At 37.3% G+C, this 25995-nt stretch overlaps 1 protein-coding gene across 1 annotated transcript in view; it reads left to right on the top strand.

The window, feature by feature from the left end:
* HMCN1 (hemicentin 1) overlaps window positions 1-25995 on the top strand; it is a 525244-nt gene that overhangs the window by 476698 nt on the left and 22551 nt on the right. The window contains exons 101-104 of the mRNA XM_027083004.1: window positions 7382-7495; window positions 13938-14063; window positions 22041-22169; window positions 24079-24429. Of these exons, the coding sequence (XP_026938805.1) occupies window positions 7382-7495; window positions 13938-14063; window positions 22041-22169; window positions 24079-24429 (720 nt within the window). The remainder of the gene's footprint in view (window positions 1-7381; window positions 7496-13937; window positions 14064-22040; window positions 22170-24078; window positions 24430-25995) is intronic.

The following is a 25995-nucleotide window of genomic DNA, read 5'->3' as shown; positions in this document are numbered from 1 at the left end:
AGCTCACCTCCTCTCATGAAAACACCAAAATCATGACTACCTGCTGAAGAAACATTGACAAAAATGACCTACCAAAAGAACCTACCAGAAAAGATATTCTACATCCAAAGACAAAGAAGAAGCCACAACAGGATGATAGAAGGGGTGCTTCCATGATATAATCAAACCCCATACCCACTGAGTGGGTGACTCACAAACTGGAAAATAATTATATCACAGAGGTTCTCCCACAGGAGTGATAGTTCTGAGCTCCCCATCAGGCTCCCCAGCCTGGGGGTCTGGCATTGGGAGGAGTAGCCCCCAGAACATTTGGCTTTGAACACCTTTGGGGCTTGAGTGCAGGAGCTCCACAGGACTGAGGGAAACAGAGATTCCACTCTTGAAGGGTGCACATAAGGTTTCACATGCACTGGGACCCAGGGCAAAGCAGTGACTACATAGGACCCTGAGCCAGACCTACGTGCAGGTCTTGGAGGATCTCCCAGGGAGGTGGGGGTCAGCTGTGGCTCACTGTGGGGGCAAGGACACTGGAGGCAAAGACCCCAGGGAATATTCATCAATGTGAGTTCTCCCAGAGGACTTGGCAGCAAGAACTGGCCCCACCTAACAGCCTGTAGGCTCCAGTGCTGGGACACCTCAGGCCAAACAACCAGCAAGACAGGAACACAGCCCCACCCATCAGCAGACAGACAGGCTGCCTAAAGTCATCCTGAATCCACAGCCACCTTTAAACACACCCCTTGACATGGCCCTGCCCAGAGGGACAAGACCCAGCTCAACCAGCAGTGGGCAGGCACCAGTCCCTCCCATTAGGAAGCCTGCACAAGCCTCTGGACCAACCTCACCCACCAAGGAGCAGACACCAGAAGCAAGAAGAACTACAGTACTGAAGCCTGAGAAAAGGAGACCACAAACTCAGAAAGTTAGACAAAATGAGGTGGAACAGAAATATATTCCAGACACAGGAGCAAGATAAAACCCCAGAAGAACAACTAAGTGAAGTGGAGATAGGCAATCTGCCTGAAAAGACTTCAGAGTAATGAGAGTAAAGATTATCCAAGATCTCAGAAAAACAATGGAGGCACAGACTGAGATACAAGAAATGTTTAGCAAAGAGCTAGAAGATTTAAAGTCAAACAGAGTTGAACAATACAATAACTGAAATGAAAAATACACTGGAAGGAATCAATGGCAGAATAAATGAGGCAGAAGAACGAATAAGTGAGCTGGAAGAGAGATGAGTGGAAATCACTGCTGCAGAACATAATAAAGAAAAAAGAATGAAAAGAAATGAGGACAGTTTAAGAGACCTCTGGGACAACACTAAACATACCAACATTCGCATTAAAGGGGTCCCAGAAGGAGAAGAGAGAGAAAGGGCCTGGGAAAATATTTGAAGAAATAATAGCCAAAAACTTCACTAACATGGGAAAGGAAACACTCACTCAAGTCCAGGAAGCACAGAGTCCCATACAAGATAAACCCAAGGAGGAACACACCAAGACACATATTAATCAACTTGACAAAAATTAAACACAAAGAGAAAATATTAAAAGCAACAAATAACATACAAGGGAATCCCCATACAGTTATCAGCTGATGTTTTAGCAGAAACTCAGCAAGCCAGAAGGGAGTGGCACGATATATTTAAAGTGATGAAAGGGAAAAACCTACAGCCAAGAATACTCTACCCATCAAGGCTCTTGTTCAGATTCAATGGAGAAATCAGAAGCTTTACAGACAAGCAAAAGTTAAGAGAATTTAGCACCACCAAACCAGCTTTACAACAAATGCTAAAGGAACTTCTTTAGGCAGAAAAGGCCACAACTAGAAACAAAAGAATTATGAATGGGAAAGCTCACCAGTAAAGGCAAACATTCTGTAAAGGTAGCAAATCATCTACACACAAATATGACATCAAAACCAGCAATCGTGAGGAGAGTACAAATGCAGTACATTAGAAATGCATTTGAAATTCAGAGACCAGCAACTTAAAATAATCTTATATATATATATATAGAGAGAGAGAGAGAGAGAGATTGCTATATCAAAACCTCATGGTAACCACAAACCAAAAATCTACAATAGATACACATACAAAAAAGAAAAAGCAATCCAAACACAACTCTAAGATAGTCATCAAATCACAACAGAAGAGAACAAAAGAGAAATGAAGGAAAATGATGTACAAAAACAAATCCAAAACAATTAACAAAATGGCAATAAGAACATTAATATCGATAATTACCTTAAATGTAAATGTATTAAATGCTCCAACCAAAACACATAGATTGGCTTAATGGATACAAAAGCAAGACCCATACATATGCTGTCTACAAGAAACCCATTTCAGACTAAGGGACACGTACAGACTGAAAGTGAGACGTTGGAAAAAGATATTCCAGGCAAACAGAAACCAAAAGAAAACTAGAGCAGCAAAACTCATATCAGACAAAATAGACTTTAAAATAAACACTGTTATAAGAGACAAAGAAGGACACTACCTAATGATCAAGGGATCGATTCAAGAAGAAGATATAACAATTGCAAATATATATGCACCCAACATAGGAGCACCTCAATATGTAAGACAGATGCTAACAGCTATAAAAGGAAAAATCGACAGTAGCACAATAGTAGTGGGGGACTCTAACACCCCCCTTGCCTCAACGGACAAATCACTCAGAGAGAAAATCAATAAGGAAACACAGCCCTTAAATGACACATTAGACAAGATGGACTTAATATTTAAGCACTCCACCCAAAAGCAGCAGAATACACATTCTTTTCAAGTTCACATGGAACATACTCCACAATAGATCACATGCTGTGCCAGAAAGCAAACCTCAGTAAATTTAAGAAAACTGAAATTAAACATCTTTAACAACCACAATGCTATGAGATTAGACATCAACTACAAGAAAAAAAACTGCAAAAAACAGAAACACCTGGAGGCTAGATAATATGTTACTAAACAACCAATGGATCACTGAAGAAATCAAAGAGGAAATCAAAAAATACCTAGAGACAAATGAAAACAGAAACACAACAATCCAGCAACTTTGGGATGCAGCAAAAGCAGTTTACGAGGGAAGTTTATAGCAATACAATGTTACCTCAAGAGACAAAAATCTCAAAAAATCAACCTAACCTTACACCTAAAGCACCTAGAAAAAGAAGAACAAACAAAAGCCAAAGTTAGTAAAAGAAAAGAAATCATAAAGATCAGAGCAGAAATACATGAAATAGAGATGAAGAAAACAATAGAAAAGATCAAAGAAACTAAAAGCTGGTTCTTTGAAAAGATGAAAATTGATAAAACTTTAGACAGACTCATCAAGAAAAAAAAGGGAAAGGGCCCAAATCAATAAAATTAGAAATGAAAAAGGAGAAGTTACAATGGGCACCACAGAAATAAAAAGGATCCTGAGACTACTACAAGCAACTAGATGCCAATAAAATGGACAACCTAGAAGAAACAGACGAATTCGTAGGAAGGTACCATCTCCCAAGACTGCATCAGGAAGAAATAGGAAATATGAACAGACCAATCACAAGTACTGAAGTTGAAACTGTGATTTAAAAACTTCCAACAAACAGAAGTCCAGAACCAGATGGTTTCAGAAGCAAATTCTATCAAACATTTAGAGAAGAGTTAACACATATCCTTTGGAAACCGTTTCAAAAAGTTGCAGAAGAAGGAACACTCCCAAACTCATTCTACAAGTCCAGCATCACCCTGATACCAAAACCAGATAAAGATACTACAAAAAAAGAAGATTACAGGCCAATATCACTGATGCACATAGACGCAAAAATCCTCAACAAAACACTAGCAGACTGAATTCAACAATACATTAAAAGGATCATACACCATGATCAATTGGGATTTATCCTAGGGATACAAGGATTTTTCAGTATGCACAAATCAATCAGTATGATACACCACAGTAACAAACTGAAGAATAAAAGCCATATGATTATCTCCATAGATGCAGAAAAACTTTTGACAAAATTCAACACCCCTTTATGATAAAAATGCTCCATCCAGAAAGGGGGCATAGAGAGAACCTACCTCAACATAGAAAGGCCATATATGACAAACCCACAGCTAACATTGTACTCAGTGGTGAAACTGAAAGCATTCCTCTAAGGTCAGGAACAAGACAAGGATATCCACTCTCACCACTTTTATCCAATATACTTTTAGAAGTCCTAGCCATGGCAATCAGAGAATAAAAAGAAGTAAAAGAAATCCAAATTGGAAATCCAAAGAGTAAAAAAATCCAAAAAGTAAAACTGTTACTGTTTGCAGGTAAAGTGATACTATACATAGAAAATCCTAAAGATTTTGCTACCAGAAAACTACTAGAGCTCAATGAATTTGGTAAAGTTGCAGGATACAAAATTAATACACAGAAGTCTGTTGCATTTCTATACACTAACAATGAAAGATCAGAAAGAGAAATTAAGGAAACAGTCTCATTTACCATCACATCAAAAAGAATTAAATACCTATGAATAAGCATACCTAAGGAGGCAAAAGACCTGTACTCTGAAAATTAAAATGCTGATAAAAGAAATTGAAGATGGCACAAACAGATGGAAAGATATACTGTGGTCTTGGATTGGAAGAATCAAAACTGTCAAAATGACTATATTACTCAGAACTATCTACAGACTCAGTGCAATCCCTATCAAATTACTAATGGCATTTTTCCCAGAAGTAGAGCAAAAAAAATTTTTAATTTGTATGGAAGCACAAAAGTCCCTGAATAGCCAAAGCAATCCTGAGAAAGAAAAACAGAGCTGGAGGAATCAGGCTCCCTAACTTCAAACTATACTACAAAGCTACCATAATCAAAACAGTATAGTATTGGCACAAAAACAGAAATATGGGTCAATGGAACAGGATAGAAAGCCCAGAAATAAACCCACACAACCTATGGTCAATTAATCTATGACAAAGGAGGCAAGACTGTGCAATGGAAAAAAGACAGTCTCTTCAATAAGTGGAGCTGGGAAAACTGGACAGCTACATGTGAAAGAGTGAAATTAAAACATTCTCTAACACCATACACAAAAATGAACTCAAAATGAATTCAAGACCTAAATGTAGGACCAGATACTATAAAACTCTTAAGAGGAAAACATAGGAAGAACACTCTTTGACATAGATCGCAGCAACATCTTTTTGGATCCACCTCCTAGAGTAATGAAAATAAAAGCAAAAATAAACAAATAGGACCTAATTAAACTTAAAAGTTTTGCACAGCAAAGGAAATCATAAACAAAATGAAAACACAGCCCACAGAATGGGAGAAAATATTTACAAACAAAGTGACCAACAAGGGATAAACCTCAAAATATACAAACAGCTCATGCAGCTCAATATGAAAAAACTAACAACCTAATCAAAAAATGGGCAGAAGATCTAAATATACATTTCTCTAATGAAGACATAAAGATGGCCAAAAAGCACATGAAAAGGTGCTAAATATCACTAATTATTAGAATAATGCAAACCAAAACTCCAATGAGGTATCACCTCACACCAGTCAGAATGGCCATCATTAAAAAGTCTACAAATAATAAATGCTAGAGAGGATGTGGAGAAAAGGGAACCCTCCTACACTGTTGGTAGGAATGTAAACTGGTACAACCACTATGGAAAACTGTATGGAGAAACCATACATATATCCAGAGAAAACCATACTTCGAAAAGATGCACGCACCCCAATGTTCATTGCAGCACTATTTACAATAGCCAAGATATGGAATGGCTAAATGTCCATTGACAGAGGAATGGGTAAAGAAGATGTGGCACGTATATACAATGGAATATTACTCAGCCATAAAAAAGAATGCAATAATGCCATTTGCAGCAACATGGATGGACCTAGAGATTATCATACTAAGTGAAGTAAGTCAGAAAGAGAAAGATAAATAGCATATGGTATCACTTATACGTGGAATCTAAAAAGATGATACAAATGAACTTATTTGCAGAACAAACAGACTTCGAAAACAAACTTATGGTTACCAAAGAGGAGAGGTGGTCGGGGGAGGGATGTATTAGGAATTTGGGATTAACATATACACACTAATATATATATAAAATAGATAATTGAAAAAGACCTACTGTATAGCACACGGAACTCTACTCAATAATCCGTAATAACCTATATGGGAAAAGAATCTGAAAAAGAATGGATATATGTATATGTGCAACTGAACCACTTGGCTGTACAACTGAAACTAACACAACATTGTAAATCAACTGTAGCCCAATATAAAATAAAAATTAAACTTAAAAAACATGTTATCATATTTGTGCATTTATGTGACATGTACAGATTTTGAAAGATTAAATTAGAAAATCTGAAATAGAAAACAAAATAAGACATTGGAAATCTCGAACTTGGGAATGTAAGATTAGAACATGAAGAGCCTAAAATATGGTGAGATTGTTCTTTTGAGGGTTTGTAATAGAACAATAGAAAAGTGGCAGGAGCTTGAGGTGAGTAGAGACCTGAGAGAGGAATTTTGTTGGGATAGGAAAGATTTGATTATGTCTACAGGGTTGTGGGAAAGATGACAGTAAGGAGAAGGGCATTAAAAATACAGAAGAGGAGGGCATGATCAGTGGACCACAGTCATCGTGATGAGGAAGGAGGAGATGGGCTGCAGAGATCAAAAACTCAAATAGAGGAACTCTTCTTAAATGGAAGGACTGGTCTCCCTTTTTCTGGAATGAAAGGAAGGAAAGGGGAGAAGTTACAAAATACAGGCAGGTGCACACAAGTTTGGGGAATTCATGCCTGCAGGGGTTTTTTTCCATTGCACTATGACCCAGATGGTGTTCAGGAAGATTAATTTGGCAGTGACTACAAATGAGGAGAAAAGCTAAAGTTGCTGCAGTCATTTGAGTGCAAGGTAATAAACACCTGCATCAGACTAATAGCAGCAGAAATTGGGAAGAAGGGTCAAATTGCAAAAGTTGTTGCAGAAGACTTAACTTTATTATTATTATTTTTTTCTACCTTCAGTACTCCAGTCTGTCCTCAACATTCCAGGGCTAAAAGTTCCTAGAAACTGGAATGGGAGCCATATGGTAAATAAAATAGTTAAAATAGAGAAGTTTTGCATCAACATAGTTCTGTATCACTAGCAACCTTCTACCTTGGAGTAGTGTTGAAGAGAATAACCCTCTCCAGCAGTTAATTCTATCAATTATCTAGTAGATCCTTTGAGAGCACTTCAATTGGATTCTTTTTAGGGAAGATCTTAGACACCATGATCACTAAAATATTTAACATTTGGGATAAATTAAGCCAAGTTTTTTAACAGCATGTAAAGCAAGTTTTGTTTTCTTTAACAGATATTAATGAATGTCAAGAATCCAGCCCCTGTCACCACCACTGTTTCAATGCCATAGGAAGTTTTCACTGTGGATGTGAACCTGGGTATCAACTCAAAGGCAGAAAATGTGTGGGTAAGAAGAGGGCTATGAATTCAAAGCAGTAACATCTTTGTAACTTCTTTTTTTTTAATTTATTTTTTATACAGCAGGTTCTTATTAGTCACCAGTTTTATACACATCCGTGTATACATGTCAATCCCAATCACCCAATTCAGCAAACCACCATCCCCACCCCCCCACCGCTTTCCCCCCTTAGTGTCCATACGTTTGTTCTCTACATCTGTGTCTCTATTTCTGCCCTGCAAACCGGTTCATCTGTACCATTTTTCTAGGTTCCACATATATACGTTAATACATGATTTTTTTTTTCTCTTTCTGACTTACTTCACTCTGTATGACAGTCTCTAGATCCATCCACGTCTCAACAAATGACTCAGTTTCGTTCCTTTTTATGGCTGACTAATATTCCACTGTATACATGTACCACATCTTATTTATCCATTCAACAGTCGATGGGCATTTAGGTTGCTTCCATGAACTGGCTATTGTAAATAGTGCTGCAGTGAACATTGGGCTGCATGTGTCTTTTTGAATTATGGTTTTCTCTGGGTATATGCCCAGTAGTGGGATTGCTGGATCATATGGTAATTCTATTTTTACTTTTTTAAGGAACCTCCATACTGTCCTGCATAGTGGCTATATCAATTTACATTCCCACCAACAGTGCAAAACGGTTCCCTTTTCTCCACACCCTCTCCAGTATTTGTTGTTTGTAGATATTCAGATGATGTCTATTCTAACAGGTGGGAGGTGATCTCTCATTGTAGTTTTGATTTGCATTTCTTTAATAATTAGTGATGTTGAGCAGCTTTTCATGTGCTTCTTGGCCATCTGTATGTCTTCTTTGAAGAAATGTCTATTTAGGTCTTCTGCCCATTTTTGGATTGGGTTGTTTCTTTTTTCAATATTGAGCTGCATGAGCTCTTTATATATTTTGGAGATTAATCCTTTGTCCGTTGATTCGTTTGCAAATATTTTCTCCCATCTGAAGGTTCTCTTTTCATCTTATTTATGGTTTCCTTTGCTGTGCAAAAGCTTTGAAGTTTCATTAGGTCCCATTTGTTTATTTTTGTTTTTATTTCCATTACTCTAGGAAGTGGATCAAAAAAGATCTTGCAGTGATTTATGTCAAAGAGTGTTCTTCCTATGTTTTCCTCTAAGATTTTGATAGTGTCTAGTCTTACATTTAGGTCTCTAATCCATTTTGAGTTTATTTTTGTGTATGGTGTTAGGGAGTGTTCTAATTTCATTCTTTTACATGTAGCTGTCCAGTTTTCCCAGCACCACTTATTGAAGACACTGTCTTTTCTCCATTGTATATCCTTGCATCCTTTGTCATAGATTAGTTGACCATAGGTGTGTGGATTTATCTCTGGGCTTTCTATCTTGTGTCATTGATCTATGTTTCTGGTTTTGTGCCAGTACCATATTGTCTTGATTACTGTAGCTTTATACTACAGTCTGAAGTCATGGGGTCTGATTCCTCAAGGTCCGTTTTTTCCCCTCAAGACTGCTTTGGTTATTCAGAGTCCTTTCTGTCTCCATACAAATTTTAAGAGTTTTTGTTCTAGTTCTGGAAAACAAGCAATTGGTAATTTGATAGGGATTGCACTGAATCTCTAGATTGTTTGGGGTAGTACAGTCATTTTCACAATATTGATTCTTCCAATCCAAGAATCTAGTATATCTCTCTATCTGTTGGTATCGTCTTTAATTTCTTTCATGAGTGCCTTATACTTTTCTGCATACAGGTCTTTTGTCTCCCTAGGTAGGTTTATTCCTAGGTATTTTATTCTTTCTGTTGCAGTGGTAAATGGGAGTGTTTCCTTAATTTCTCTTTCAGATTTTTTATCATTAGTATATAGGAATGCAAGAGATTTTCTGTGTATTAATTTTGTATCCTGCAACTTTACCAAATTCATTGATTAGCTCTAGTAGTTTTCTGGTGGCATCTTTAGGATTCTCTATGTATAGTATCATGTCATCTGCAGACTGTGACAGTTTTACTTCTTCTTTTCCAATTTGCATTCCTTTTATTTCTTTTTCTTCTCTGATTGCCATGGCTAGGACTTCCAAACCTATGTTGAATAATAGTGGTGAGAGTAGACATCCTTGCCTTGTTCCTGATCTCAGAGGAAATGCTTTCTGTTTTTCACCATTGAGAATGATGTTTGCTGTGGGTTTGTCGTATATGACCTTTATTATGTTGAGGTAGGTTCCCTCTATGCCCACTCTCTGGAGAGTTTTTATCATAAATGGGTGTTGAATTTTGTCAAAAGCTTTTTCTGCATCTATTGAGATGATCATATGGTTTTTATTCTTCAGTTTGTTAATATGGTGTATCACATTGATTGATTTGTGTATATTGAAGAATCCTAGCATCCCTGGGATAAATCCCTCTTGATCATGGTGTATGATCCTTTTAATGTGTTGTTGCGCTCTGTTTGCTAGTATTTTGCTGAGGATTTTTGCATCTATATTCATCAGTGATATTGGTCTGTAACTTTTTTTTTTGGAGTATCTTTGTCTGGTTTTGGTATCACGGTGATGGTGGCCTCATAGAATGAGTTTGGGAGTCTTCTTTCCTCCACAATTTTTGGAAGAGTTTGAGAAGGATGGGTGTTAGCTGTTCTCTAAATGTTTGATAGAATTCACCTGTGAAGCCATCTGATCCTGGACTTTTGTTTGTTGGAAGATTTTTAATCACAGTTTCAATTTCATTACTTGTGATTGGTCTGTTCATATTTTCTGTTTCTTCCTGGTTCTGTCTCGGAAGGTTATACCGTTCTAAGAATTTGTCTGTTTCTTCCAGATTGTCCATTTTATTGGCATAGAGTTGCTTGTAGTAGTCCCTTAGGATGCTTTGTATTTCTACAGTGTCTGTTCTAACAACTTCTTTTTCATTTCTAATTTTATTGATTTGAGTCCTCTCCCTCTTTGTCTTGATGAGTCTGGCTAATGGTTTATCAATTTTCTTTATCTTCTCAAACAACCAGCTTTTAGTTTTATTGATCTTTGCTATTGTTTTCTTTGTTTCTATTTCATTTATTTCTGCTCTGATATTTATGATTTCTTTCCTTCTTCTAACTTTAGGTTTTGTTTGTTCTTCTTTCTCTAGTTCCTTTAGGTGTAAGTTTAGATTGTTTATTTGAGATTTTTCTTGTTTCTTGAGGTAAGATTGTATAGCTATAAACTTCCCTCTTAGAACTGCTTTTGCTGTATCCCATTGGTTTTGGATCATCATGTTTTCATTGTCAGTTGTCTCTAGGTATTTTTTCATTTCCTCTTTGGTTTCTTCAGTGATCTCGTTTATTTAGTAACATCTCGTTTAGCGTCCGTTTGTGTTTTCTACGGTTTTTTTTTTTGCCTGTAATTGATTTCTAATCTCATAGCATTGTGGTCAGAAAAGATGTTTGATATGATTTCAATTTTCTTAAGTTTACTGAAGCTTGATTTGTCAACCAAGATGTGATCTATCCTGGAGAATGTTCCATGTGCACTTTAGAAGAAAGTGTAATCTGCTGTTTTGGATGGAATGTCCTATATATATCAATTAAATCTATCTGGTCTATTGTGTCATTTAAAGCTTGTGTTTCCTTATTTATTTTCATTTTAATTATCTGTCCATTGGTGTAAGTGAGGTGTTAAACTCCCCCACTATTACTTTGTTACTGTCAATTTCCTCTTTTATAGCTGATAGCAGTTGCGTTATGTATTGAAGTGCTCCTATATTGGGTGCATATATAATCGTTATATCTTCTTCTTGGATTCATCCCTTGATCATTATGTAGTGTCCTTCCTTGTCTCTTGTAACATTCTTTATTTTAAAGTCCATTTTATCTGATATGAGTATTGCTACTCCAGCTTTCTTTTGATTTCCATTTGCATGGAGTATCTTTTTCCATCCCCTCACTTTCAGTCTGAATGTGTCCCTAGGTCTGAAGTGTGTCTTTTGTAGACAGCATATATAAGCGTCTTGTTTTTGTATCCATTCAGCAAGCCTGTGTCTTTTGGTTGGAGCATTTAATCCATTCACGTTGAACTTAATTATCAATATGTATGTTCCTATGACCCTTTTCTGAATTGTTTTGGGTTTGTTTTTGTAGGCCCTTTTCTTCTCTTGTGTTTCCCACTGAGAGAAGTTCCTTTAGCATTTGTTGTAGAGCTGGTTTGGTGGTGCTGAATAATTTAGCTTTTGTTTGTCTGTAAAGCTTTTGATTTCACCATCGAATCTGAATGAGATCCTTGCCTGGTAAAGTTATCTTGGTTGTAGGTTCTTCCCTTTCATCACTTTAAGTATATCATGCCACTCCCTTCTGGCTTGTAGGGTTTCTGCTGAGAGATCAGCTGTTAACCTTATGGGAGTTCCCTTGTATGTTATTTGTCATTTTTCCCTTGCTGCTTTCAATAATTTTTCTTTGTCTTTAACTTTTTCCAATTTGATTATTATATGTCTCGGAGTGTTTCTCCTTGCATTTATCCTGTATGGGACTCTCTGTGCTTCCTGGACTTGGGTGGCTATTTCCTTTCCCATGTTAGGGAAGTTTTCGACTATAATCTCTTCAAATATTTTCTCGGGTCCTTTCTCTCTTCTCCTTCTGGGACCCCTATAATGCAAATGTTGTTGCGTTTAATGTTGTTCCAGAGGTCTCTTAGGCTGTCTTTATTTCTTTTCATTCTTTTTTCTTTATTGTGTTCCGCAGCAATGAATCCCACCATTCTGTCTTCCAGGTCACTTATCCATTCTTCTGCCTCAGTTTTTCTGCTATTGATTCCTTCTAGTATAGCTTTCATTTCAGTTATTGTATTGTTCATCTGTGTTGATTTGTTCTTTAATTCTTCTAGATCTTTGTTAAACATTTCTTGCATCTTCTCAATCTTTGCCTCCATTCTTTTTCCAGGTCCTGGATCATCTTCACTATCATTATTCTGAATTCTTTTTCTGGAAGGTTGCCTATCTCCACTTCATTTAGTTGTTTTTCTGGGTTTTATCTTGTTCCTTCATCTGGTACATAACCCTCTGCCTTTTCATCTTGTCTGTCTTTCTGTGAATGTGGTTTTTGTGCCACAGGGTGCAGAATTGTAGTTCTTCTTGCTTCTGCTGTCTGTTCTCTGGTGGATGAGGCTACTAAGAGGCTTATGCAAGTTTCCTGATGGGAGGGACTGGTGGTGGGTAGAGCTGACTGTTGCTCTGGTGGGCGGAGCTCAGTGAAACTTTAATCCACTTGACTGCTGATGGGTGGGGCTGAGTTCCCTCCCTGTTGGTTGTTTGGCCTGAGGCAACCCAACACTGGAGCCTACCTGGGCTCTTTGGTGGGGCTAATGGCAGCCTCTGGGAGGGCTTATGCCAAGGAATACTTCCCAGAACTTCTGCTGCCAGGGTCCTTGTCCCCACGGTGAGCCACAGCCACCCCCCGCCTCTGCAAGGATACCTCCCAAAACTAGCAGGTAGGTCTGATTCATTCTCCCCTGTGGTCACTGCTCCTTCCCCTGGGTCCCGATGCACACACTACTTTGTGTGTGTCCTCCAAGAGTGGAGTCTCTGTTTCCCCCAGTTCTGTCGAAGTCCTGCAATCAAATCCCAGTAGCCTTCAAAGTCTGATTCTCTAGGAATTCCTCCTCCCGTTGCCGGACCCCCAGGTTGGGAAGCCTGACGTGGGGCTCAGAACCTTCACTCCAGTGGGTGGACTTCTGTGGTATAAGTGTTCTCCAGTGTGTGACTTACCCACCCAGCAGTTATGGGATTTGATTTTACTGTGATTGCACCCCTCCTACCATGTCATTGTGGCTTCTCCTTTGTCTTTGGATCTGGGGTATCTTTTTTGGTGAGTTCCAGTGTCTTCCTGTCGATGATTATCCAGCAGCAAGTTGTGATTCTGGTGTTCTCACAAGAGGCAGTGAGAGCACGTCCTTCTACTCCGCCATCTTGGTTCCACTCTCCCTTTGTAACTCCTTAATGGTGCCTTATCTAATCCATGTGCCATGTCCTGGGCTGGATTGTAATACCATGCATCATGTATGTGATCCATGCAAAAACGAAGTGGAAGCAAATGCTCTACATTACAGATTTCATCTTCTAATTACATAACCATTTTTTTTTAACATTTCCCCTATTTTGTTACCAATTTTTTTCACAAAATCATAATTTATATGTATATATATATATATATATACACTTATATATAATGTGTAAATATATAATTTTTCTTTTTCTAGGAGGAGGAAGTGGTTGGTATGGCTACCAGCTATGTGAAGTAATATTGTATTTTTTTTATCATAACGTTTTAAAATAAAGTGCGTTACGTAACTTGATTTAAACACTTTAACCTTACACCGTGATTATATAATCATCTGTATTAGTTTATGATATCCTTAAAATCTGAAGGTATAATTTTTATGCAAAGGCAGAAGAAATCACTTTCTCAATTTGCATTACCTATGTTCTTTCATCAAGATGTAAATGAGTGTAGACAGAATGTATGCAGACCAGATCAGCACTGCAAGAACACCCGCGGTGGCTATAAATGCATTGATCTTTGCCCAAACGGAATGACCAAGGCAGAAAACGGAACCTGCATTGGTGAGTGTCTGGCTGTCTCAGCTACTGTGATCCATTTACCATCAACAAGCCAAATAAGGCATTCATTCTTAAAATAAATGATTAGAATAAATATAATCTAACAAGGAAATATCTTTTTCTATAGGTGTTTTACTCCCGACTTCTAGTATTGTTGAGCTCTGGGGTCCCAAGGTCATGGCTATACCAGGAAATGAAAGCTCACCAGGGAGATTTAGCCCATTTTCAACTCCCATCAGTTACACAATTGGTTTATATAGTTTCATATCCACATACATTAATATTATGTCATATAATTTCTAATATGAAATTTAGCATATATATTAAGAATTTTGTTGGAAGGGTTTAGAAAAAAAATATGTTTCTAGAGATTTACTAAAAATTCAAAATAGAAAAAACAACGATCACATCCTCCCCACGACCTCCTCCAAAAGCCGGAACAATAGATTCTTTGAAGACAGCCCAGCTCAGGGACATCTGTGTCTGAAAGCACTGGAAACCTTCACTGAATCACTCAGAGACTTTCCGGTCCAACATCTCACAGCGTTGCTGTAACTTCAATAAACTATATACCAGTCTGAGCCGTGTGGATTAAAGGCTCTTGGTGCTGCAGCCAGGAGTCAGTGCTGTGCCTCTGAGGTGGGAGAGCCAACTTCAGGACACTGGTCCACAAGAGACCTCCCAGCTCCACATAATATCAAACAGCAAAACTCGCCCAGAGATCTCCATCTCAACACCAGCACCCAGCTTCACTCAATGACCAGCAAGCTACAGTGCTGGACACCCTATGCCAAACAACTAGCAAAACAGGAACACAACCCCACCCATTAGCAGAGAGGCTGCCTAAAACCATAATAAGTCCACAGACACCCCAAAACACACCACCAGACGTGGACCTGCCCACCAGAAAGACAAGATCCAGCCTCATCCACCAGAACACAGGCACTAGTCCCCTCCACCAGGAAGCCTACACAACCCACTGAACCAACCTTAGCCACTGGGGACAGACACCAAAAACAACGGGAACTACGAACCTGCAGCCTGCAAAAAGGAGACCCCAAACACAGTAAGATAAGCAAAATGAGAAGGCAGAAAAACACACCGCAGATGAAGGAGCAAGATAAAAACCCACCAGACCTAACAAATGAAGAGGAAATAGGCAGTCTACCTGAAAAAGAATTCAGAATGATAGTAAAGATGATCCAAAATCTTAGAAATAGAATAGACAAAATGCAAGAAACATTTAACAAGGACCTAGAAGAAAGAAAGATGAAACAAACAATGATGAACAACACAATAAATGAAATGAAAAATACTCTAGAAGGGATCAATAGCAGAATAACTGAGGCAGAAGAACAGATAAGTGACCTGGAAGATAAAATAGTGGAAATAACTACTGCAGAGCAGAATAAAGAAAAAAGAATGAAAAGAACTGAGGACAGTCTCAGAGACCTCTGGGACAACATTAAACGCAGCAAGATTTGAATTATAGGGGTTCCAGAAGAAGAAGAGAAAAAGAAAGGGACTGAGAAAATATTTAAAGAGATTATAGTTGAAAACTTTCCTAATATGAGAAAGGAAATAGTTAATCAAGTCCAGGAAGCACAGAGAGTCCCATACAGGATAAATCCAAGGAGAAATACGCCAAGACACATATTAATCAAACTGTCAAAAATTAAATACAAAGAAAGCATATTAAAAGCAGCAAGGAAAAAACAACAACTAACACACAAGGGAATCCCCATAAGGTTAACAGCTGATCTCTCAGCAGAAACTCTGCAAGCCAGAAGGGAGTGGCACGATATATTGAAAGTGATGAAGGAGAAAAACCTGCAACCAAGATTACTCTACCCAGCAAGGATCTCATTCAGATTTGATGGAGAGATAAAAACCTTTACAGACAAGCAAAAGCTGAGAGAGTTCAGCACCACCAAACCAGCTTTACAACAAATGCTAAAGGAACTTCTCTAGGCAAGAAACACAAGAGAAGGAAAAGACCTACAATAATGAACCCAAAACAATTTAGAAAATGGGAATAGGAATATACATATCAATAACCTTAAATGTAAATGGACTAAATGCTCCCACAAAAAGACACAGGCTTGCTGAATGGATACAAAAACAAGACCCATATATATGCTGTCTACAAGAGACTCACTTCAGACCTAGAGACACATATAGACTGAAAGTAAGGGGATGGAAAAAGATATTCCATTCAAATAGAAACCAAAAGAAAGCTGGAGTAGCAATTCTCATAACAGACATAATAGACTTTAAAATAAAGACTATTAGAACAGACAAAGAAGGACACTACATAATGATCAAAGGATCGATCCAAGAAGAAGATATAACAATTGTAAATATTTATGCACCCAACATAGGAGCACCTCAATACATAAGGCAAATACTAACAGCCATAAAAGGGGTAATCGACACTAACACATTCAGAGTAGGGGACATTAACACCCCACTTTCACCAATGGACAGATCATCCAAAATGAAAATAAATAAGGAAGCAAAAGTTTTAAATGCTACATCAAACAAGATGGACTTAATTGATATTTATAGGACATTCCATGCAAAAACAACAGAATACACATTTTTCTCAAGTGCTCATGGAACATTCTCCAGGATAGATCATATCTTGGGTCACAAATCAAGCCTTGGTAAATTTAAGAAAATTGAAATTGTATCAAGTATCTTTTCCAACCACAACGTTATGAGACTAGATATCAATTACAGGAAAAGATCTGTACAAAATACAAACACATGGAGCTAAACAATGTACTACTTAATAACGAAGTGATCACTGAAGAAATCAAAGAGGAAATAAAAAATACCTAGAAACGAATGACAATGGAGACACGACAACCCAAAACCTATGGGATGCTGCAAAACCAGTTCTAAGAGGGAAGTTTATAGCAATACAATCCTACCTTAAGAAACAGGAAACATCTCGAATAAACAACCTAACCTTGCACCTAAAGCTATTAGAGAAAGAAGGAAAAAAAACCCCAAAGCTACCAGAAGGAAAGAAATCATAAAAATCAGATCAGAAATAAATGAAAAAGAAATGAAGGAAACGATAGCAAAGATCAATAAAACTAAAAACTGGTTCTTTGAGAAGATAAGCAAAATTGATAAACCATTAGCCATACTCATCAAGAAAAAAAGGGGAAGACTCAAATCAATAGAATTAGAAATGAAAAAGGAGAAGTAACAACTGACACTGAAGAAATACAAAAGATCAGGAGGGATTACTACAAGCAACTCTATGCCAGTAAAATGGACAACCTGGAAGAAATGGACAAATTCTTAGAAATGCACAACCTGCCAAGACTGAACCAGGAAGAAATAGAAAATATGAACAGACCAATCACAAGCACTGAAATTGAAACGGTGATTAAAAATCTTCCAACAAAAGCCCACGACTAGATGGCTTCACAGGCGAATTCTATCAAACATTTAGAGAAGAGCTAACACCTATCCTTCTCAAACTCTTCCAAAATATAGCAGAGGGAGGAACACTCCCAAATTCATTCTACGAGGCCACCATCACCTTGATACCAAAACCAGAGTAGGATGTCACAAAGAAAGAAAACTACAGGCCAATATCACTGATGAACATAGATGCAAAAATCCTCAACAAAATACTAGCAAACAAAATCCAACAGCACATTAAAAGGATCATACACCATGATCAAGTGGGGTTTATCCCAGGAATGCAAGGATTCTTCAATATACGCAAATAAATCACTGTGATAAACCATATTAACAAATAGAAGGAGAAAAACCATATGATCATCTCCATAGATGCAGAGAAAGCTTTCAACATAATTCAACACCCATTTATGATAATACCCTGCAGAAAGTAGGCAAAGAGGGAACTTTCCTCAACATAATAAAGGCCATATATGACAAACCCACAGCCAACAGCATCCTATATGGTGAAAAACTGAAAGCATTTCCGTCAAGATCAGGAACAAGGCAAGGCTGCCCACTGTCACCACTCTTATTCAACATAGTTTTGGAAGTTTTAGCCACAGCAATCAGAAAAGAAAAGGAAATAAAAGGAATCCAAATCGGAAAAGAAGTAGTAAAGCTGTCACCGTTTGCAGATGACATGCTACTCTACATAGTGAATCCCAAAGATGCTACCAGAAAACTACTAGAGCTAATCAATGAATTTGGTAAAGTTGCAGATACAAAATTAATGCACAGAAATCTCTGGCATTCCTATACACTAATGATGAAAAATCTGAAAGTGAAATCAAAACAGTCCCACTTACCATTGCAACAAAAAGAATAAAATATCTAGGAATAAACCTACCTAAGGAGACAAAAGACCTGTATGCAGAAAATTATAAGACACTGATGAAAGAAATTAAAGATGATACAAATAGATGGAGAGATATACCATGTTCTTGGATTGGAAGAATCAACATTGTGAAAATGACTCTACTACCCAAAGCAATCTACAGATTCAATGCAATCCCTATCAAACTACCACTGGCATTTTTCACAGAACTAGAACAAAAAATTTCACATAGTATGAAAACACAAAAGACCCCGAATAGCTAAAGCAATCTTGAGAATGAAAAACGGAGCTGGAGGAATCAGGCTCCCTGACTTCAGACTGTACTACAAAGCTACAGTAATCAAGACAGTATGGTACTGGCACAAAAACAGAAAGATCAATGGAACAGGATAGAAAGCCCAGAGATAAATCCACGCACATATGGTCACCTTATCTTTGATAAAGGAGGCAGGAATATACAGTGGAGAAAGGACAGCCTCTTCAATAAGTGATGCTGGGCAAACTGGACAGTACATGTAAAAGTATGAGATTAGATCACTTCCGAACACCATACACAAAAATAAGCTCAAAATGGATTAAAGACCTAAATGTAAGGCCAGAAACTATTAAACTCTTAGAGGAAAACATAGGCAGAACACTCTATGACATAAATCACAGTAAGATCCTTTCTGACCCACCTCCTAGAGAAATGGAAATAAAAACAAAAATAAACAAATGGGACCTAATGAAACATCAAAGCTTTTGCACAGCAAAGGAAACCATAAACAAGACCAAAAGACAGCCCTCAGAATGGGTGAAAATATTTGCAAATGAAGCAACTGACAAAGGATTAATTTGCAAAATTTACAAGCAGCTCATGCAGCTCAATAACATAAAAACAAACAACCCCATCCAAAAATGGGCAGAAGACCTAAACAGACATTCCTCCAAAGAAGATATACAGACTGCCAACAAACACATGAAAGAATGCTCAACATCATTAATCATTAGAGAAATGCAAATCAAAACTACAATGAGATATCATCTCACACCAGTCAGAATGGCCATCATCAAAAAATCTAGAAACAATAAATGCTGGAGAGGGTGTGGAGAAAAGGGAACACTCCTGCACTGCTGGTGGGAATGTGAATTGGTATAGCCACTACGGAGAACACTATGGAGGTTCCTTAAAAAACTACAAATAGAACTACCATATGACCCAGCAACCCCTCTACTGGGCATATACCCTGAGAAAACCATAATTCAAAAAGATTCATGTACCAAAATGTTCATTGCAGCTCTATTTAAAATAGCCCGGAGATGGAAGCAACCTCAGTGCCCATCATTGGATGAATGGATAAAGAAGAGGTGGCACATATATACAATGGAATATTACTCAGCCATAAAAAGAAACAAAATTGAGCTATTTGTAATGAGGTGGATAGACCTAGAGTCTGTCATACAGAGTGAAGTAAGTCTGAAAGAGAAAGACCAATACCATATGCTAACACATATATATGGAATTTAAGGAAAAAAATGTCATGACGAACCTAGGGGTAAGACAGGAATAAAGACACAGACCTACTGGAGAACGGACTTGAGGATATGGGGATGGGGAAGGGTGATCTGTGACAAAGCGAGAGAGAGGCGTGGACATATGTACACTACCAAACGTAAGATAGGTAGCTAGTGGGAAGCAGCTGCATAGCACAGGGAGATCAGCTCAGTGCTTTGTGACCACCTGGAGGTGTGGGATAGGGAGGGTGGGAGGGTGGGAGGGAGGGAGACGCAAGAGGGTAGAGATATGGGAACATATGTATATGTATAACTGATTCACTTTGTTATAAAGCAGAAACTAACACACCATTGTAGAGCAATTATTCCCCAATAAAGATGTTAAAAAAAAAAAAGTTCAAAATATAATTATTTTAAAACCAAATATTTTTTAAATGTCAAATCAATAACCAGGCAATAAAGTAAATTATATTTCTCCCTAAGTTTGTTCTTTGTGTGCCTATTCTGTACCAGTCAGCCATAGTTAGCAGAACTATGAGCTGCACAATATACAAAACTGAAACTGATAGCATTCCTGCTCTCATGTACTTCAATCACTGGGAGAGATCGGGCAACTCCACTCCCCTCACAAAAAAAAAAAAAAAAAAGAAGACTATTATGCAAGTTGGGATGAAATATCATAAAAGAAGTACAAATAAAATTGTACCAGAGTACTCAAAAGAATGATCATATCTAATAGGAGTGACTATCAGCAGTGTCACAGAAGTGATCACATTTAAATATAGTGTTGAATGGAATGTTAATAGATGGAGGTGTTAGAAAAAGGAAAGAAAAATAGCCCTGTATGAGGGGGAAAGAGCTGGACTTAGAGAAAACATGTTAAAATTCTTCCTCCCTTCTTGACAGCTATCTGACCTTGAACAAGTCTTAAGATGACACAGAAATTTGAGTGTAAGTTTCTCATTTTAAAAAATGGGACATTTTAAGAATTTCATACTAAAGTATTTATTAATAAAGTTAAAATCTGTCTTGGATTTGTTTCAAAATAATATAAGAGTGGGGGAGGTGTAGATATAAATGAGGGAGTATTGACCACTTATTGATACTAGTTGAGGTAAATGGAAGTTTAGTATACTTAAAAAAAACATGGGGGGGGGTGTGGACTATCAGATTTCAAAGACTCCTCAGCAATATGGATATAGGTAAATATTTTTCTTAATTCCTAAAAATAGTAGCCAACTCATAGCATCATATGCAGTTATGTGTAACTAAGTATTTTTAAGAATATTGATTCTGTAATTATGTATAAGATTAATTAGAAATGAGAGAAGCTGAAATATCAGAAGATGTTTAAGAAGCTACAGCAAAATATAGCTAAATGAGGAAATGGAAAGTGGGGATATATGGGTTTGTTTGAAGAAAGTAGAATTACCCAATCTTGGAAACAGAGAATAGGTTTAAAGATAACTCTGAGGTTCGCAGCCAGGTTGACTGGGGATAAAAGAATGCTGTTATTATAAATTAGGGAGTAGTCATAAGATACTGGAGACATGCTGAGTTTGAAGTACTAGTAAAACATGGCGATGGAGATGAGCAGCCAGCAGCTAGAAATATGGGACTGTGGATAAGTAGCAATGTGGAAATGTTGCTGTAAGTCCACATCAGCAAGCTCACTAGAGTCACTAGTATAAATAGGATGGCCAAAAAAGGAGGGATATAGCGAAGGGGGGAAAGCTGAGAAGAAAACTCTTCCCGTAGTAGGGCGCAAGAAGAGGAAAAGGGGCCCGTTAACAAGTGGCAGAGCTGGGACTTGAATCCAGGTTTTCTGACTCCAGGTCTCAACCACGTGGTGAGAAATGCAACGTTCTAAGCAATTAAAATGTTCATTTTAAATACAATGACTTGCCGCATAGCACAGGGAGATCAGCTCAGTGCTTTGTGACCACCTGGAGGGGTGGGATAGGGAGGGTTGGGAGGGAGATGCAAGAGGGAGGGGATATGGGGATATACGTATATGTATAGCTGATTCACTTTGTTATAAAGCAGAAACTAACAACATTGTAAAGCAATTATACTCCAATAAAGATGTTAATTAATAAATAAATATAATGACTTTAGGTTTTGAAATAGGAAATGTTATTGCTTTTTATTGCCCTCCATGTCTCTAGATATTGATGAGTGTAGAGATGGGACCCATCAGTGCAGATATAACCAGATATGTGAGAATACGAGAGGCAGCTATCGTTGTGTATGTCCAAGAGGTTACCGGTCTCAAGGAATTGGAAGACCCTGTATGGGTAAGTTAACAGGAACTCTTATTGAGTTATAAAGGCTGGGTAACTATTTTACCAGCTTGGTTAGAACCACTCTATCCTCAAATACTTTCTTGCTACAATTAGATTTGTAAGTTGGTTTAAGTAGTCCATTACATAAGTTGAATTACTTCTTAGAGACTTCCTGTTGAGCTCAATTTACACTGACTTTCAAGTGATAATAATAACTACTTACGGAGTGCTTACTATGCACTATACATATCAAAGTGAGGCTGTGGTATAATTACACGACAACTTAATTATGAAGATTAGCTCATTGATTATCTCTCTATGCATGTGATGTAAATGTTTGCATAGATACATTTTATTTGAATATGAAGTATATCTGTATGTACTACGAAGGTTTAGTTATGAAGGATTAAAATGTGAACACACATTTTAAGTGAATTGATAATTATTACTTTATCTACCATGTTTAGTGCATACTATATGCCATTCCCTGTGCTAAGAATCTCATTTAATTCTCCCAGTTACCTATTTGTTTCCATCTTAGTTATAGTTGAATGTAAAGTAAGGCAGGTAACGATAGTAGAAGATGTCTATGAGAAGGTAACCATATGCTTTTTTTTTAAATACATTTACAATCAAGAAACTGACCTCTAAAATTATATTTCACCTCAGAATATTTACATTTATATGCAGAAAAAAATTGTGTGAGCTTTTAAATACTAGCTTTTGGTTTGCATGCTATTATATCAATATTTTTAAAATTGGATGCCTTGGTTGTCTATTTCATTCTTTATAGCAAATTCTTCCATAAAGACTTAGTTCTGTCTTTATGTAGTCCCTAGCATAGTACTTTGCACATAGAAAATGTTTAATGTAGTATCGTTATGAATGGTTTTAAAATAAATACTTTTTAATAGCAGGAATATATATCATGCTAGTCTTCTATTTAGATATTGTAATTTGTATATAATTTAACATTTTGATCAGTCATTACAGTGACCTAGCAGAATGAAATGTGTTTATTTGTTCACTAGTTTGACTTGAAGCTGAATGTCAGAAATTGGGCTGGGGGATAAATCAGTGAAGAAGGTAGGGCCGTTGCCTTAAAGAGATTTAAAATGTTAATTTTAACTTTTGCCTACTAAAATAATTTTTAAAGCACAATTTACTACTTTTATTCTACTTATTCATATTGTTTTCTTTCATGCCACTGTGTTAATGAATTAAGGAATTTGGTTTTGATCTCTGGTCTTTATTCACTTTTTCAATTTACAAGAAGAGTTAGGAGTACATACTCTGTGTTGACCTAGGAATAGAAAGAAAAATAACTTTAATTTTTGAACTTTGAGTTTATCTTAGGAAGAATGATTCTGTATCTTCATTTCCTTCTTTTTAATTTTTTTAAGAAAATGTGCTTGATATGATTATTCATTAATAATTACTGATGCAAAAGAAACAAAGGAAAATAAAACTGTAGGTGTACATTGTACATTCTTGCATCTGAAACTTGTAATTATATGAAAGATTAGAAGCACTAGTGATCAATATTGTAATTAAATGCGAACTAGAGATCTGACTGCATTCTTCACTCCACCAACAAAATTAAGATCTATATGTTAGCTTTGAACTCTAGTTTTTCTGGATTCAAGACCACATTTTCCATTATGACCCTATATGATTCTACTGTCCATGTAAAACAATCTTCAGGGACAGTCATAGAATCTTTCTATATATTCATAGCTGAATGATGAAAGCTTTTTCAAAAGTTCACAACAGCTGAGAAATTACTGTATTCCCTGCTTTGGAGGGTAACATGATGTCTTCAGTTTGTTTCACAGACTGATTCTTTATTCCTGTGTTTTCTGTGTGTATATGTGTGTATGTTTTTTTTTTCTCTTTTTTATGTATCATGGCACACGAGCAGACATTAATGAATGTGAACAAGTGCCTAAGCCTTGTGCATATCAGTGCTCCAACACCCCCGGCAGCTTCAAGTGTATCTGTCCACCAGGACAACATTTATTAGGGGACGGGAAATCTTGCGCTGGATTGGAGAGGCTGCCAAATTATGGCACTCAGTACAATAGCTATAACCTTGCACGGTTCTCCCCCGTGAGAAACAACTATCAACCTCAACAGCATTACAGACAGTACTCACATCTCTACAGCTCCTACTCAGAGTATAGGAACAGCAGAACGTCTCTCTCCAGGACTAGAAGGACTATTAGAAAAACTTGCCCTGAAGGCTCTGAGGCGAGCCATGACACATGTATAGGTAAATGTCAGCCATATTCCATTTCCTTTCTGTGGGCTCACTTAACGGACCAGAGTCTAAGCATATATACAGCACCTGTGAGAGTTTGGGTGTTGTGAACTACATCTGATCTCAAATCTGGGATGACCCAAGTTTCAAGACATTTACTCTGGCACCTAAAACTATTACCAGTTTTATCAAATGATGTATTTACATGTGTACATTCTGATAATTTATTGTTTTGTTGGCAGTTTCTCTTTTTGATCACCCCTGAAAGTGTTACTAAATTTAATGCTATATAGAAATAAAATTCAGTGGCATCCAGAATATGGTTCTTAAAAAAAGAATATGCATATTGCCACCATAATATAATACTATCAGATTATGGCTTTATCTGATGGATGCCAAAGCAGTGGGTTAAAAGTGAAACTCTCAGCTACTGTGTCGACTGCTTGTTCTGTCTGCAACCAGCACTGCCCTGACTGTTGTTACACACTCCCCATGGAACCTCTCAGTTCAATTATTTTGTATATATGTAAGTCACTGAAAAGACAGTGTAAGCCAGGACAAAACTAACTTGTTTCCATTGTTCTAACATAAGTGCTTTCAGTATCTTTACCTAAACTCAAGTCTGTAATTTAATTTGTTTGCAAAAGTGAAGTGTAATTTCCAACTCAAGAATTGAGACCTTGTCTTCAGTTAAGTTGCAAACAATTCCATCTGTCATTCATTTAATTCAATTTTCTGTGAGTAGCCACAGTTTGCATGTCACTGAGCTATGCACCAAGGGGAATTAGCAAACACAAATTAGCCCCACAGTTTGTTAGAAGAAATGAGAAAGCAAAGAAAGGGAGGAGGGAGGCAAGAGGGGAGGGAAGAAGGAAATTCTGTTTAAATTTGAAGACCTATGCTAACCTCACGTTCTTGAATTTTTCTTAAGCATTCCACACGTTGCTTATTCTCTCCCAGATATGCTCTCTGTTAAACATTTTTTAGATATTTAAAAGAAATATCTTCTGACTTCCGTTTTTGTCATATCTTTTTCTACCCTTCTCCAAGCCCTGTTCCTGCATCGTTATCTTCTTAGACATGATTCCTTAGTCACTCTTAGGCGGACTCAGCTTCTCACATTATCTCCACTCAGCTGGACCTTCAAACCCTCTGGATCCTTACTCTTTAACCTTTAGTCTCTAGGCCCAGATGTTCCCAGAACTTTTCTGTCTGGCTGTCTTGAAGTACCTAAAGCGTAATATGATGCACATGGAATCTCCTCCCTGTGATGAGCTTCCTAGAACTGTGGACAGTGCTAGTTTCTTTTACTCCTTGAACTTGAAACATTCATGGGTTCATTAACAACTCTCAACATTTTGCCCCATATGGTCAAACACTACTTAATTACTAAACCTGTGGACTCCACTGTCCTTGGGAGTATGTCAAACATTGCTCTCAGCCTGCTCCAAACCATTCTTATTGGTTTTTTTCCATTGGTAATTTTTCATGCCCATTTTTACCTCTGTTAGTGAAACTTTTCACTATTTTATTGACAGAATTAACATCTGACATTTTGTCTTTCAATGTTTCTTCTAA

The sequence above is a fragment of the Aethalodelphis obliquidens genome, unplaced genomic scaffold (genome assembly GCF_003676395.1).
Source record: "Aethalodelphis obliquidens isolate GAN/ISIS:26980383/991018 unplaced genomic scaffold, ASM367639v1 scaffold48, whole genome shotgun sequence".
NCBI lineage: Eukaryota > Metazoa > Chordata > Mammalia > Artiodactyla > Delphinidae > Aethalodelphis > Aethalodelphis obliquidens.
This window is presented reverse-complemented; position numbering and strand designations above follow the sequence as displayed.